This window comes from Saccostrea cucullata, unplaced genomic scaffold (assembly GCF_032062105.1).
Source record: "Saccostrea cucullata isolate Sc308-1 unplaced genomic scaffold, CSIRO_AGI_Scuc_v1 ctg3537, whole genome shotgun sequence".
Classification (NCBI taxonomy): Eukaryota; Metazoa; Mollusca; class Bivalvia; order Ostreida; family Ostreidae; genus Saccostrea; species Saccostrea cuccullata.
Genome location: NW_026932990.1, coordinates 8,530 through 25,325, shown reverse-complemented (window position 1 = coordinate 25,325; position 16,796 = coordinate 8,530). Strand labels below are relative to the sequence as shown.

The window sequence follows — 16,796 nt, the reverse complement described above, 5'->3', positions numbered from 1 at the left end:
ATCGCATTATCTCTACATCGTACCATCGCATCATTGTCGTCGCGCTATCGCGCCATCGCATCATCATCATCGCGCTATCGCACCATCGCTTCATTTTCATCGCATTATCGCGTCATCGCATCGTCGACTCAAATCTCGATGGTACGATGATGCGATAGTGAACTGCATGGCCCTATCCGGATTCTATAATATCCCACATTTTAATTTTTAAGCATTATTATGTCAATGGAACATAAATATTAATAATATATCGATGTTTTACCTCTCGCAAATTTTTCACTCATTTGAAGATTTGCTATAAGGAGCAATTCTGGTTAAAATCAGATTTCTTTTTCGCTCCGAAATTCTGATAGTCGCAAGGTGTAAAGCAACTATAAGAATTTCAGAGCATTATAAAGATCTGAAATAAACATTGAACGCAAGTCGTAAAAAATACCAAGGTTCTATATATTTGCAGTTAGTAAAAATGATGGTAGATCAGTCTGCAATTAAAGAATGTGCATCACATGTAATCCACGAAAAAGGGGAGGTCGGTTTCGGGGGGCGGGGGGTACTAACCATGATTCAATAATGCTGAAAATCCAAAGTAAAGGCGGATAAATGATTTCAAGCGACTTTTCAGAAGGGAAATTTTCAATGCTTATTACTACCAAAAAAGAATCGTAGCTCCTTTGAATGTTTTTTGCATATCCTGATGTTCTTTTTTTGTTTGTTTCTCATCAAAGTGGAAAAAAAATATGTTCACGTATATGCATATGCATGCAAAAGTATTCTCAAAAAGTAAAAGCCGAAACTGAAAATTGTGTTTTGTTAATTTATATACATGGTATCAATAAACTTGAATTTAAGATAGCCGTCTTTATCATAAAATCATCATAATTATGCACGAACAATATCGTATGCAGTTGATTCATACATATATAATGTATGTCCTCGTGTTTATTTTCTATTAACAAACTTACACTGTATACACACACAAAAAAAACCAAAGAAAAAATTGAATGAAAGGAAGATATAACGTTCATTCAGAATTTTAAGATTAAAGGATGTACACCTACCCCAAAAAATTCCTGTCGTTTAATTTTCGTTATTTTGTATATTTAGTACATGACTATATCTACTGCATGTATGCACATTTTTGACAAAATCGTTCGAGTGGTTTTCGGACAGGAAATTCCAAAAGTTACCCCCCTTTGATTGTTTACAAGGAGAGAAAATTTTTAATCAATGAACTACTTAAACATTGATTTTCAAAAAAGCCAGGTTAGATATAATTGTCAAATGTCATTGACTTATTCCTTTAACCATTTAACACAAAATCATAGTCATCTTTTTGAAATATATGTCATCAAATCAATTTTTAAAGACCTTAAACTGAAAAACTATGAATTATCTAAGCCTTGAAAATTGTTTAATTTTCAAATTAAAAATTTCTTTGTGAAAAATCCTGTCGTTTAATTTTGGTGAAAAACTTTTTTTAGATAGCTGGTAGTAAAAATAATATTCATAATTTTTTGTATAATTTTTTTACGACCAGTTTTGATTTAATAGCGGAAAATTACCCCCTCCCCCTTTCTCAATAAATCACATTCCCGCGCGTCTTTCAGACGGGAGTTACTTACTTTGCTATGAATCTACAAATACACATTTTAAAAAAATCAAATTGGAATATTGCTTTTGCTTCAAATACATATTAACTTACAAATTAAAAAGTTCTCATATGTAAAGCGTATTTAAATGTAGATTTTTAGGCAATTTTTGAATACCCCTATAACCCCCACCCCTTCCTTTTTGCTTCGCAGACCAATAGCGTTTGACGAAACGTCATTTACAGTGCAAATATACTAGTATTTTGTAATTTGAATGAATCCCGGAGGTAAGCATTAGTTTTTAAATTTATGAATGCAGAATAAATATTGGCGTCTGTTTTTATATGTATCAGGACAACATTACTGAAGGATTATAGTGTTTATCCCATATATGTATACGTTATGCATTCCATATCACATGAAACCTGGATACGAATTCAAGTTATGATGAACTTGAATATGTTGATTTTTAATTTTATTTCTTTAATTTTATTTATTTTAAAAAAACGGTGTATGTTCAACTTTCCTGTGATATAAATGGAATAATTGTAGTTTCTTTCATGTCATTATTTCAAACGAGACAGTATGTGGCCGTGGGAATACTGTAAACCAACTTTTATTCGCGTGCGAGAAATTTTCGCGAAGTTCGCGAGAACCTCGTCATCGCGAATATTTCTCGCCGCGAATCGGTTCTTATAGTATATTTTTCTAATAAAAACAGATGGAAGAAAGTTTGATCGCGAAAATTAATCGTCGCAAACTAGTATATCCCTGGTAAATCGCGAAATAAAGTCGTCGCGAATAAAAATTGGTTTACAGTACATCGACATTTGCATAGATGTACACCCCTCATGATATTAATATTGTAGGCATTCTTTCAATGTCTTCTAAAGTTAAAATGAAAATTCCGTATTCGTCCACATTAACTTCAAAATATCAAACATTAAACGCTTCATCTATTTCAATTTATATCAAGTTGCACATTGATATTTTTAAAAATCTTATAGGCGACGTTCTGTTTTGATTCGAGGAAATGCGAACCGACATTGTTGACAGAAAGTCAAACGATTTGCTGCAATATAGATTCATAAAATTAAATGCAGATAATTTCAGTATAAGTGTACACTTAGTTTTTTTTTTCAATTCTATACTTACATTGTGTATATGAGGTCTATAGTATCCAATTCTCGGATTTATAAGGTCTTGCAGTAAATGTATCTGATTCTGTGGAAAACCGTGAATAAAGGGAGGAAAATAAACATCTCCTACATTTTCAGAGTTGTTCCTCTTTGATCAGTAAGGGTCTGAGAACAACATCGATTTCACATTGTAAAAGTGTTTTGTTTGTTTATTGTTGTTTTATTTAATTAAAAAAGAAAAAAAAATATTTATATCGTAAATGCACAAATTGTAATGAGGACCATTAATCGGAATGTTATATAGCCAATTGTACATGATGAGAATTTCGGCAAAGTAAAATAAAATTTTCAGAATAAAAAAAATGCTGCGGTTTGATCAAGAATACAATTTACTGTATATGAAATGAAATGAAATAAACATTAAGGGATGGTATTTTATGTCTCGCTTTTACGGAGTTTAATCGGGTTCATTAAAAAAATACTTATTGATTGAGTATGATTCGCATAATCACAGCCAAGCCCCATATCACATTTTTCTTTTATGACTGATATACATCGGGATCGTTTTACTCGTCATTTTGACGCTTTATTTTTGACGTTAAATTTGACGTCACGTCAAACGTTCAATTGAAATCGCAAGAGTTATCTCCCCCAGTGTGTTGTACGTCTTTAATCGTGATCAAAATATTGGAAAAATGGACTTCAAGCATAAAATTATGTTCCATTGACTTTCTTGATGAATCGTTTTCTCAGAAAAACTGGCAAAATCAATGACCAACAAAATTTCCAGTAAAGACAATTCAGCGAAATTTAAACTCTCTCCACATTTAAAGAATAGCTCAAAAACGAAACAGAAGAGTAAGCTATAGCTTTTTTTAGTTCAACATTTATTCTTCTTTTACCCTGTATCGGTAATAAAACGTTCAAAATCCGATAACGTCAAGTTGACGTCATAAGGTCAATGCGTTATTTTCTTACAAAAACTACCTATATTTAAAGAGCTCTCTCTGAGAAATGGTTTGAGATAATAACAAAATTTAAAATGACTTAGGAAGTGTTCATCCTAGACATGTTTCAAGAACAATTTAATTAGAATTTGGGACTGGGTGGATTTTTGCTCATACCGTACTTTCTTCTTTCTTAACTAGATTTCCCCTCTTGTTTTACTTACTGTACCCCCTACCCCCTGTCCTGATTTTAAAAATTTATAATTAACTACTCTGGGATGCTTACACATAAATTACAGCTTTTCTGGCCCAGTAGCTCTTGAGAATAAGATTTTTAAAGATTTTTCCTATACACTGTATTTTTATGTAAAGTTTGGATTCCCTTCGTGGCCCTTCCTTACTCCTTGGGGTCATGATTTTAACACTTTAGAATCTACACTAACCAAAGATGCTTGCGCAGAAGTTTCAGCTTTCTTGGCACAATGGTTCCTGAGAAGAAGATTTTAAAAGACTTTTTCTATGTATTTCTATGCCCGGGGTCATAATCTAAATAATTCGGAATCTGAACTTCCCAAGCATGCTACAATAAAAGTTTCAGCTTACCTGGCCCGGTGATTCTTGCGAAGTGTTTTTGTTTTTTTTTATTCCTATATATTTCCTTGTAAAGATCGGATTCCCTGTTGTGTCCCCACCCTACTCTCAATGGTTATGATTTTGAAAATTTAGTGTCTACATTTCCCCAGGATGCTTTCACATAATTTTCATTTTTTCTGGCTTAGTGATTCTTCAGAGCAAGATTTTTTAATGACCCAACCTATTTTTATCTTATCTTGATTATCTTCCTTTGTAAGGGGACTTGCGCCTTCATTTTAACAATTTAAAGTCCCTTTCAACCAAGGGTGCTTTGTAGCAATTAGTGGTTAAAATTGGCCCAGCGGTTCTCGAGAGGAAGTTGAAAATGTCAAAAGTTTACAGACGGACGATGGACATCTGGTGATCAGAAAAACTCACTTGAGCTTTCAGCTCAGGTGCGCCTAAAACAATGTTTAAAACTTGTTCCATAGCTATACGACGGTTGGCCTTAAAATCGTAGACAGCATTAATAATTACTGACAAACATTGATCAAATATATATAACTATTGTTTTCATTCTTTTCATGATTCATTCAAATAATATTTAAGTTTTAGAAAAGAAAATTAAGCACTTGACAGATAATTATATTTTTGTGTGAAAAAGACATACACGCATACCCGAGGCACTATAACGAAAACCCTTGGCGTTGCACGAGTGAAAGGCTTATTACATGTAATTTTTCTAAACATACGAGGGTTGTCCCAAAAAGTCGTAGACAATGTTAATAACTTTTTTAAAACGCAACCAATACTAACCAAATTCTGCATAGGCATAATACATTCAATGTTCTCTAAAATTGTGAATTCTTAAATATACATCTTTCATATTAATTATATTGTGACGATTTATATGACGGCCGATACGGGCTGTCGGTGCACGACCAAAATTCGGAATAATTTACGCATATAACTTTTACAATTGTTTTTATTTCTTTGGTACTATGTAAAACATTGAATTAAAATTTAAATCACTGAAACCAGAATCAAAATCTAAATAATATGTCAAATTTTCATATCAATAGCATTAGAAACAGATGACTGGTGGCATGATTTTCAATTGTGTTCGAATTGAAATTGGTGAAAATGACGTCGTCGAACGCTTACCCGGCGCACGGAAATGTAATAAATTGTTTTTGGTATATTTTATATTCATCAGAGACGGGGGAAAAGAGAACCAAAAGGAATTACACACTATATTTTATATTAATAGAAAAGTTGTTTTTTATAGTATGAGATTCAAAGACAGTTTTTCCTCTATATCGAAAAAAAAGGTTATTGCATGTAAAGTAGAGAACTGATTGTTCAACGCAGACATTTTGGAATTTTCTGGGCTATGAACATCGTCAAACAAGGTGTATTCTCTGCTGCCTAAAATGTAAGGTGATCTTTCAACTATTTAATTTTGACTAAAACTTGAATCTGCTTAAGAAAACGGACAGTAGTGAAATTAAAATTTCCCTTAGTCAAGGGTGGTTTTTCGCTATAAAAAATATTCCTTTGGATGTTAATAGCCTCATGTACAGCAGAAAAGGGGACCATGGCGTTATGAGAGTCGTAATTTACGCTTACTTTCATGCGCCGATGTACACATACATGCTTTCTTTATTTTTTCATAGTTTTCTTATTTAATGTGGTATCGTCATGAAACTTGAAATACATTACCATAAAATGTTCCCTTTCCTATGACAAGAAAAGAAATTTGATTTAGCAAAGAGAATTTCCCTGTCTACGACTTTTTGGGACAACCCTCGTAGTCACCCCTTAATTCAATTCATTTCTTAAAATAGTTCAACTGTCACCAAATGTGCACAACTGTTCAGGTTTAATATGTAAATCATTTTAAACAATGCCTTTTTCATAACTTGCCAATCAAACCTCTGTCAGCGTAAAACGACATTGTACCAAAATGTGGCAAAGTCACGTTACGAAAATCATTTTTCACAGCTCTGCAATCTTGGAATAATGGTCTTCCTTCACACATGTCATCCTGTAAACCGTTCCTTCCTTCCAAAATCGTATATGCTACTTAATAACTAAAAGACACTTTTCTTAACTATGTATTCTCGATGTTTATAGAACTTATAGGTCTCTGTTGGTGTTTATTTTTTATGTCTGTGCAGATTATTGTCATTGCTCTCTGCTCCACCTTTTTTTTTAAAAAACGTCCCTGTTTTTAACAACGTCGATTCAGTCTTAAGAAATTAAAACCTCGATGTTTCAGCCATTTCGAAACGTTGAACGTTCAAATTTTGTTGCAAATGTTGTCCACCGCATAATGTAAAAAAATCGAAAATCTTCATGGTATTTTACAAAATACTAATACCATTTATAAAGAAATAAATTCCTTATTAAATAAAATTGTGTAGTGCTCTGGGTCGCCATCCGAAGTCAAATATCGAAGTCATTATTGTAGTTGTGCATTTGAAATTCAATAGGATTCTACATTTTGTAGTTCACATCCTTAAAGGATTATAAATATGTTATTGATAAATAGAATTAAAATTTAGCTTGTCCACATACTTTTCGGATAACCCCCGTACTTTATCCGATTTATTTAATAACGATATGGGGATAACGAACAGTATTCAATCTCAAAGTCCATTAAACAATACAAAATAGGAGCAGAGCAAACATGGACCTCCGAAACATCAAAGTTGGGATCAGGTGCCATGGAGGAGTGAGCACCCCTGATGACCGGTCACGCCTGCTGTGTGCTCCTTGTCATGATCAGGAAATAACGGAAAAAGAATCCGTCGTCAATTCAGTGTATAAATGATGGAATAACAATTGGTATGAGAAACGTCAGTCAGCATTTCACTCAATGATAAATTGTATTTGCTGACAAGGTCATTGTATCGACCATAGAACTTACGAAATGATGACTTTAAACGAGACTGTTGATATTCTTATTTCGTCAACTTCCTTGTTAATAATTTACCTTGATTTAGAAATTGTTCATACGTAGAGCATTTTCTTGCGTATCTAATCAACTGAGATATATATATACTCAGTATGCAGGTCATGAAGGTATATTGCTGCATAAGTATGGGAAGATGACGATAGAAAAATTAAAGTCACCACGTTTATCATATAGCTTGGTTGTTAGATTACCATGAGTGTCTTTTTCAAATAAGATATCCAAGTATGAAACAGAAGTGTCGGACTCTGAGGTATCTTTCATCTCAAGCTCACCTGGATATATTGTATTAATGTAGGAATGGAACTTACCATTATTAATTGACAATACGTCGTTGATATATCTAAATGTCGAGTTGAAGTTAAACAGTTGCTGTTAAAACAGCAAGTGTTTTCTTCTTTTCACGCATAAGATTTTGCATAAATTCTGCTTCATATGAATATTAAAATAGCTCCGCTTATAACGGAGCGCAATTTGTACCCATGGAAATTCCAATAGATTTTTGGAATACCTGTTCTCCAAAAACAACATTGATATTGTCAATCAGAAACTCAAGCATCTTCTTGATGTCAACTTAAGAGTACTTATGTGTTCAATCAGAATTTGAATAATGTGACAGGATTGAAAACATTCAGACATTAATCCGATCACTGTAGATTCTTTAATATACATGTGAATTTAACTATCGCGTAATTTCGCGAAAAGCACCACACGCAAAATTAGATAAGTCGTCTTTATTTTTATGGTGCTGAAACCTATACTTAAAACCTTTAATCAACTGTTCATTGGCGATTTCTTATTCTTACGATTTGCTGTTGAAGACCCAATTCGCGATAAATAGTACTCGCAAAATAGAAGGAATTTACAGTTTGTATTTTCTTTACGCTTAAGTGTAAAAAAGCATTTTTAAGCGTTGAATTTGAATAATATTTACCTTTTAAAATCTGATTTTCGTCTAAAATTTCAAAGATATCCTCATGTACAACTAGGCCTATTGTAGATTGAACCTGTTGTAATTCATCAAGAGGTCTCTTTTGTAGTCGTTTTAGTAGGGTAGTTTTTCCAGCTCCAGCACAACCAACAATCATAGCACGGGCCCTATGGATCGTCTGTGTCCCTTTCTTTGCACACTCTATGTACCTGCATCTTGCTTCATTATCCCACAAAAAGATTTCATCAGGAATATTTACTGAAAGAATGAAAATAAAAGTCGAAAATTAGAAAAGTGCCTATGAATATAATGCACTGAGATTTAGCTCTCAAAGGATAAATCATTTTATTGTGAAAACGTTGGTGAAATAAACACTCAACTTTACTTCATTTGCCAATTTTCTTTCATGGTTTATGCGCTAGCGTGGTGCAGCGGTAAGAGTGACTGCGCTAGATTCGCGATATAAGGAGTTAATTTTTACGGCGAGGGTTCGAATCCCACTGTGGGGCGTGGAGACCGGTCCCTCGGATGAGACCGTATAACCGATGTCTCCTGTCTCACTAGGTTATAGCACGAAAAAGATCCCTTTCTGCTCAATGGCCCTAAGTATAGGGCAAAATTTGCAGCTCAGTTGGTGGCGTTTCAATATAACTGAAACATTTTCAAGAGGGACATTTAACAATATTTAATCAATCGATCTGTCAATCATTCCTATAATAAAAAAAAACCTACATAAATTTATCATGCTATTATTTTTTAAGCCATTCCTTAATTTTATTGTTTAAAAACTTGACAAACAAGTTTTAAGAAATTTAAGAGAAGTCGCAATTTCAATTCTGCATTTAACTTCTTTAGAAAGTTCTAGAGAAAAAGATTTTTGCAGATTTATTTTAACATTTTCTTTGTATATATTAATTTGTAATAATTTGATTTTGACTCCCCATCATTTTCCTCCCTTCCCCAAAGGGTACTCACGATTTAAACAAATTTAAATGTTCAATACATGAGGATGTTAAGATGTCAATATGATTTTACAGAACTTTTCTGTTATTGAGATTTCCCCCTTTATTTCCTATGGAAATCTTTGATCCACCATTGAGAACTTCCCTAACCTTGGAGGTTATCATTTTAACAAATTTAATTCTACACTACCTCAGGATGCTTCCATATAAATATCACTAAACATGATTTTGCTTTCTTTAGAAAAATTTTTTTTAAATATATATTATTAACTGTAAAACTTGTATCCCCCATTGTGGCCTCATCCTTAGTCCCTGGGGGTTATGATTTGAACAAAGTAGAATTGACAGTAACTGAGAATTCTTCAATAAAATATCAAATATCATGGGTTTGCAGTGCTTGTTGTTGTTGATTTTTTTTTTTTAGATTTCCCTATATATTCCTTTGTAAACTAAAATCGGCCATTGTAGCTCACCCTAACCCCGGGGGCCATGATTTGAACAAAGAAGTCGGTTCATGATCACTTGATTGGCCCTGTAGATATACCAATTAATTGATCAGCACTTGATCTTCTATTTGAAGCATAAAAATAAAATAGAGATATAGACATGGTGCTTTCATATCCTTTTAAAAATTTTCACCTAAAAGTCTAGGTCTTGGAGAACTGGCTTTATGAATTGCAATGTTCTTCAATTTTTAGGTCAACAGGTATAATTGAGTACATTAAATGAAGAAAAATTATATGAGCGCACTCTCTGATTTAAAAAATAAAACATATCCATTAATCCTTAGAAACAGTTTTATCATTTACTAGTTGCATATTTATACCCCCCGCTTGAAAAGCGGGAGGGTATATAGTGATCGGGATTTCCGTCCGTCCGTCCGTCTGTCCGTCCGTCTGTACGTCCGTCCGTCCGTCTGTTACGCTTTTTCTCTTATCCGCAACTCCTCTTATACTACTGAGTGAAATTTAATGAAACTTTCACAGAATCTTTATTACATATTGCCATTGTGCACCTCCTATTTAACTTTTTTATTCGACACGTATTTTAGGTTTCCCAGAGCAAAACATGGACATTGCCATTTTTTGTTTACCTATGACGTCACATAATAGAAGCTTCTGGATAACATTTCATAGGACGAGTTATTCCTCTTTACACATTACCGTAAAACAATATAAAGCAACACATCGACATTATGGGAGGCGGGGGGTATCATTTAGTGAGCTCATTGCTCACAGTACCTCTAGTTTAGATCAGAAGTTGCGCTCTTTATCAAATATCAGAAAATAGCTTTAAAAATTGGCCGTTTTTGTAGACTTTTAAGGAATATGATGAAATTGAGGCATTTCGTGACGTCATAATGCATTGACTAGCCAGAAAATGACGTCATTTTTATATATAAAAGGTCACCAAAGATCTTAGTAATATTTCTGGCATTGTTAAGTAAAACTTTGCATTTTCAGTTTTTCAGAAACTCACAGGGCCAAATAAGGCAAAAGTGAACCTTCTTCTATAAATGTACACTATGTGAGTATGTTTCAACATGAGTTTTATCTTTCCTGTCCCACTTGCTCTTGAGAAGGAAATATTTAAAGATTTTCCAATACATTATTATGTCGATAGGCCATTTTGGACCAAGACTTGCCCCGGGGGTCTAATTTGATCAAACTGAAATCTACACTACCTGTGGATGATTCCAGATGAGTTTCATCATTCGTGGACCAGTGGTTCCTGAGAAAAAAAATTTTTAATGCCATTAATTTTTCACTAATTCATAATTATCTCCCCTTTGAAAAGGGCGTTGCCCTTCATTTGAATAAATTTGTATCCCTTTAACCAAAGAATACTTTGTAGCAAGTTTTGCTGAAATTGGTCCAGTAGTCCTTTAGAAGAAAATGAAAATAAAGTGAAAAGTTAACGACAACAACAAAGACAACGACGACAGTCGGATAAATTTTGATTAGAAAAGCTCACTTGAGCCTTCAGCTTAGGTCAGCCAATATAATGTTTAAGGACTATCCAATCTACCAATACAGTATATTTATTCTGGATTTAATTTGATTTCTTTTGTACGATTTCTTTAAAAATAATTGTTAAAAAATAACCTTTTAATTACCTCCACCCTTTTAATATGATCTTAATATTAAAATAAACATGAATTTTGAAAGATCAGAAAAGAAGAAAATGAGAGTTAAATTCCTTCTCATGAACCGAAGAAAATATTACGAGCGAGATAGAATATTTGTAGTACATTTAAAGATTTTTATGTAGAAATGAAAGAAATCAATAATTAAATAAGGTTTTCATGAATAACTTACAAATATGGATCACATGATATCTTATCCTTGTTTCTGTCACTATGACGTGTCGTAAGATGTCGATTCCGGACTCTCTTACCAAGGTCTCCTCCATCTCTATCGGTAAGTATAGATATCTTCCTCCTTTATCATGTTCATAATCTAAAGTACGGACATAATCAAACACCGAGTCAAATGATGATAATTTTAAATAGTTCTTATAGTCATCATCAGATTTCAAACAATTCAAAACAAAATATCCCATAACAATGTGACGGATATCTTTTGATTTAAACTCCAATGTTTCTCCTCTAATCATTATTAGTATTCCATCCTTGTGTATCATATCTTGAATAAGCGACATATTATCGGATATGCCGTTATCGGAACCATCCAGTGATGAAAATGTTTCTTGCATTCGTCCGACCTTCTCTTTCAATAATTCCTTTTCATATAATACTGTGTACTTCTCTGACATCAAAATCAGTACAAGTATACTCCATTTTTGCTTGTTTAAGCCTAATTCCAACAATTCTGAAATAAAATTGATGTAGTTTGAAATTAATTCAATCGATAATTCTTGATCATTCAACAAATTCTATTCTTTATAATTAATTTATTATGTAAAATATTTTTGTTCACCTTCATCGGATCCAGAAAGGATTGTGTATGCTGAAAAATATCTTTTGACTTCTCTATCACAAATTTCATTAGACCAATCCGTGGGATGTATGCTTCTGCGGATACAATGGCTGTGCCAAAATTTGCCAAAGTCTTCCGAATCTTTGATTAATTGAATTGGGATTATTCCCGCTTTTCTGTAATCCCTGTCTAGTCTATCTTCCCCATCTGTGTGACACAGAATAAAAATCAATTTTTTTTTATTTTATTCGGCTTTTATAATTATTATTCTTCAGTTCACCAAAAGAGAAAACAAATTAAAAGGGAAAGCAATCTGTATTTGAAATAAAACCATAGAAACCTAAGAGTCACAACAATTTTATAAGTAATCCTCGCCGTGCTTTTCCTTAAAAACATATTTTATTTATTTTTTAATTGAAATGCTGTACACATATCGTCATGTGAAGCAGATTTGCAAGTAATTACTTTTTATTACTTAAAGCTTTATAAAAGTAAGGAAAGAATACGTACATGTCATAATTTTTAGCATTGCGTCCATCTTCCCCGCCGCCATTAGTCTCATTAACGCTATAGAACTATTGTTTTGTGGTCTAGATAACATCTCCCTTGAAGAAATGGGTCTCAGCTATATAACAATATAAGGCTTTGTCTGATGCCACATTTATCAAGAAGTCTTTGTCTATGTCACTCAGCAGACAGTGCTTTCTGTAAGATTCTGTCATTATCTTATAATGATCCCAAATTAGGATGGGATACCCGCGTCTGGTACGATCTGAATGCAAATTTCCGATGAGCCCTAACTCACTCAGCTCTGCCATTATCTTCCAGACATCAATGTCTCCCATTGACACGTCGTCATCCACATGAATAAAACCATTGACACCACAACACAGACACAGAGTAAAGAGGACGGCACGATGTGTGTCTGTTAAATCTTATAACGGATCTATGGGAAAAAATAGTTTTCCTATTACCAATAAGAACCAACAATATAAAAGACGACAATAAGATTCGGGTTAAATAATACATTATAAGAGATATCAGATTTTACATCTGACAACATAATCTCCAAATGCTTACAAAAGATTGAATGAATTATCATTTATGATGGGTTGAAAATCACTACATTGACTGCATAAAGCACCGTGAAAGGTAAACTGTTATTTTCATAAAATTAATTCGGACGATTTAACAAAAATAAAAAAAAAATTATTTTTTCTACATTTGTATATATATATATTTTGTTTGAAAAAGTAATTGAATGTAGATTGAAAGAATTTAAAGACAAGAGGCCAAAGGGAAACATCGCTAACCTGAGCATTGGCTAGAAAAAAAACCCACAAAAAAATCAGCTAAGTATTGAAAAATGTTTAAAATGCATATGTGGACCCGACCTACTCCTAAACAGGAGGCGGAGAGGAATATGTACAAAATGAATCTACAATAATTAAAGATGCTTCCATGTTTTTGACTAAATGCTACATTTTTGTTACAAGTTTGAATTTTCCTTGTGGCCATATCTCACCTTTGGTGTCATGATAAGAACAAATTTGAATCTACATTAACTGAGGATGCTTCCGTATAAACGCAACCAAGCGTGGCCTTGCTGTTCTTGAGAAGATTTTTCCTATATATTCCTTTAGTTGGTATAAATTTGATCGTCCATTGTGGTTTTGGGGTCATGATTTGATTATGAACTTTAAGGATTGGCCCCACCATTGCTTCCATATTGATATGACCAATTAAGGCTTTCTGTTCTTGAGAAGAAGACTTTTGAAGATTTTCCCCATATATTCCTATGCAAAACTTTAATAGTCAATATTTGTCCCATCCTAACTTCGGGGACATGATTTTAAAAAGTTTTAATCTACAAAAGATGACAGTGAATTCATATGAGTGTCATGTTTTCTGGCTTTTTTGGTTCATGAGAAAAAGATCTATAATGATAAAATCCATTTTTTCGCTATCTTTTAATTATTATCCCTCGGAGGGAGGCATGGCCTTTTATTTGACTAAACTTGAATTCCTTTCATCGAGGGATACTTTTTGGCAAGTTTGGATAAAATTGGGCCCTGTGGTTCTTTAGAAGAAGATGGCAACGACAGCAACGACGAAGGCACACGGCGGACAATTGTCTATCAGTATTACAGGTGTACTTAATTGAGCCTTCGGCTCAGTTGACCTAAAATATTCAAGAATTGTTTTTCAGAGGAAAAGGATTGTACTCACCAGTAGTCAAAGGTTGCTCTGTATGTCCAGACAGATGCTCGCTTATGTCAGACGTAAATGTATTACATTTGCCCTCAGAAATGTGGGTACTGGTGACAGCCAAATTATTTGCCTCCAACCGTTTTCTTTTAATAACCTAATGATGAGATGCAAATTTTTACCAATGTTTAAATCATTGATTATACAGACATGTATCATACTTTGAAGAGTGTTACAAATGTACGTATAGTTAAGTATAACTGTGTTTTCTGTTGATCGTCGTTATATTATATTTGTCATGACGTTTAGAATTTAAAAAACCCCATATCTGTCTTAAATCTTTGTGTATTCTGAATCAGTTACATGAATTCAAAAGTGATTTATATATCTCAATTAAGTGTATGTTAAATGTATGTTACTGTACTATAGAAAGAAATTATCATTTCTTCATGTGTCTTATTGTGTTCATTGAGATAAACTTACATGTCCAGCATTTTCTATCTTTCCTTCACGATCTCTCTTTTCTGCCATCATTAACCTTAATACGGTCAAATCGAATCTCAAAAAGATAAATCTATTGTGACCTAATAAATAAACAACCGTTTATCTAAAAGATTCATCTCAATCACTATTTTAGCGTGTTATTCTATAATCCTTTGCAATTAATTTTTTTCATATACTTTGAACATGAAAAAAATCATTTATACACATTTACTTACCCTAACTGATCACTATTACTTTGCAAACCTTAGTTCACCGATCATTGGTCCTCTGAAAGGAAGTTTTCATAATTAAAACAAGAGCTATGTCCGATTCATAAATGCATTTTACATTACAAGTGCTAATCACTGACTACAATATGAGATATTTTACACACGTAATAGAATAATTCAAAGACATTTGAAACTTTGAAATATTTGACAAATTCAAGAACGGATAAATGGCCTGTACCCATCTACAAGAAGGCCAAGGAAGATCACGGGAGGGCCTCCCTAGTTAAAGACAAAATTTACATTGATAGAAAGTTATACATTAATGCTGGATCTGAAACACCGAAGGATTAAGAAGAGGTTTCAGGGGTAAATAAAGGTGTTAGGAGAGCCAAATGCATTACAAATCAGAGGATGGAATTCACATGGAGGTTTTGACAATAAATGGTTCTCCTGTAAATTATCTTCTTCTGTACTGTACTATAGTTGACTTGATTATTTTGTATATACTGATAAGCTGAAAAGCTTAAAGTTACAATAAAGAGAGAAAGAAATCAACAGATAGAATTATATGATGTTAAAATAAATTAAATAATATCATCTGAAACAATTAATATAGTTGTGATGGACTTATGCGTTCCTTACGAAGAAGACGGACTCTCTCTCTCTCTTTCTCTCTCTCTCTCTCTCGTATCTAATTTTTAATTATTAATGTATATGTTTATTTACAAAACAAAGGCGCTCAAAGGACATGTACAACTGTTACAGTATTACAAAATTCAACAATTTTACAAGATTGTAATATGATAAGATTATAATCATTTGTATGGAGGAATATAATTGGTAATATTAATCAGTGCCATAATAAAGATATTCATGATTTGTAACATAAATTTATCCAGTAAGTTTTGAAAATGAGACAAAATATTGAGTTATTTGTAGAAAACAACATGGAAGATATTTTATATAGCACGGAATATTTTTTCTTCTATCCCTAAAATATTACCTGCAATAAAAAAAATCCATCTCCATCTACTAAATGTTCAATAAATTTGGAGAGCATTGAATCTAAATCAAACTACCTCGAGACATTATTTTTCCGCCATATTATAGCCTTTTTTTAAACCAGGAGGCCTACAAAGGGGAATTTACCATCTAAATTATTGTTTTGATTTCCTTAGTTGTCGAATTTTATTTTAACCCACATCTATTCATTTTTTTAATTCTATATATGGACGTAACCATATTCTTTTGCTCACAGGTATGTTAGGAATATACTTTTTAATCCTTAAATAAAACGAAAGTAGACAGTTATTTTACTAGAGCGTTGGGGTTTCCGATAGGATTTACCTGTGAAATTTGCTTCCTGATATTTTGTATTATTAGCATACTTGTGTAAACAGGCACTCTCTGTCACACGCTATTGACGTTTAAAACCTTTCTCTTCTGTGATATGGTGAAATAGTTTTAGTGTATTTTATATTTATATCATGTGTATCTGACAAAAAAATATTTGGTTTAAAAAAGTGTGGTTATGATTGGATTTGAACCGTGGTCCTTTGGATTGTGGGGCGAGCTTATCAGCTGGACCACGGAGTGATATGACCAATGAATTGTAAATCATTTAAAGTGCCATGATATTTATTAAAACTTACTTCAATAAATATTTTATGTAAATATTATTTTTGGATTGATGTAAGTTTATTATTTAAAATGTCCATCTCAATATAGGAAAAATAATGAAATAATGTTTCTTTAATGTAATAATTTTTATTCCTTTGTTTGAATCGTCCTTTGTTCATTATAAGACACGCCATTGCA

At 32.8% G+C, this 16,796-nt stretch overlaps 1 protein-coding gene across 1 annotated transcript in view; it reads right to left on the bottom strand.

Annotated features, from left to right (window-relative positions):
• The window catches only part of LOC134236809 (uncharacterized), a 41,390-nt gene extending 25,308 nt beyond the window's left edge, over positions 1 to 16,082 (bottom strand). The window contains exons 1-8 of the mRNA XM_062718948.1: positions 15,982 to 16,082; positions 14,985 to 15,036; positions 14,749 to 14,803; positions 14,287 to 14,422; positions 12,568 to 13,003; positions 12,058 to 12,264; positions 11,437 to 11,949; positions 8,160 to 8,414 (exon numbers count right to left, since the gene is read on the bottom strand). Coding sequence (XP_062574932.1) covers positions 8,160 to 8,414; positions 11,437 to 11,949; positions 12,058 to 12,264; positions 12,568 to 12,658 — 1,066 coding nt within the window. The 5' untranslated portion in view covers positions 12,659 to 13,003; positions 14,287 to 14,422; positions 14,749 to 14,803; positions 14,985 to 15,036; positions 15,982 to 16,082. The remainder of the gene's footprint in view (positions 1 to 8,159; positions 8,415 to 11,436; positions 11,950 to 12,057; positions 12,265 to 12,567; positions 13,004 to 14,286; positions 14,423 to 14,748; positions 14,804 to 14,984; positions 15,037 to 15,981) is intronic.
• Between the last annotated feature and the right edge of the window lie 714 nt (positions 16,083 to 16,796).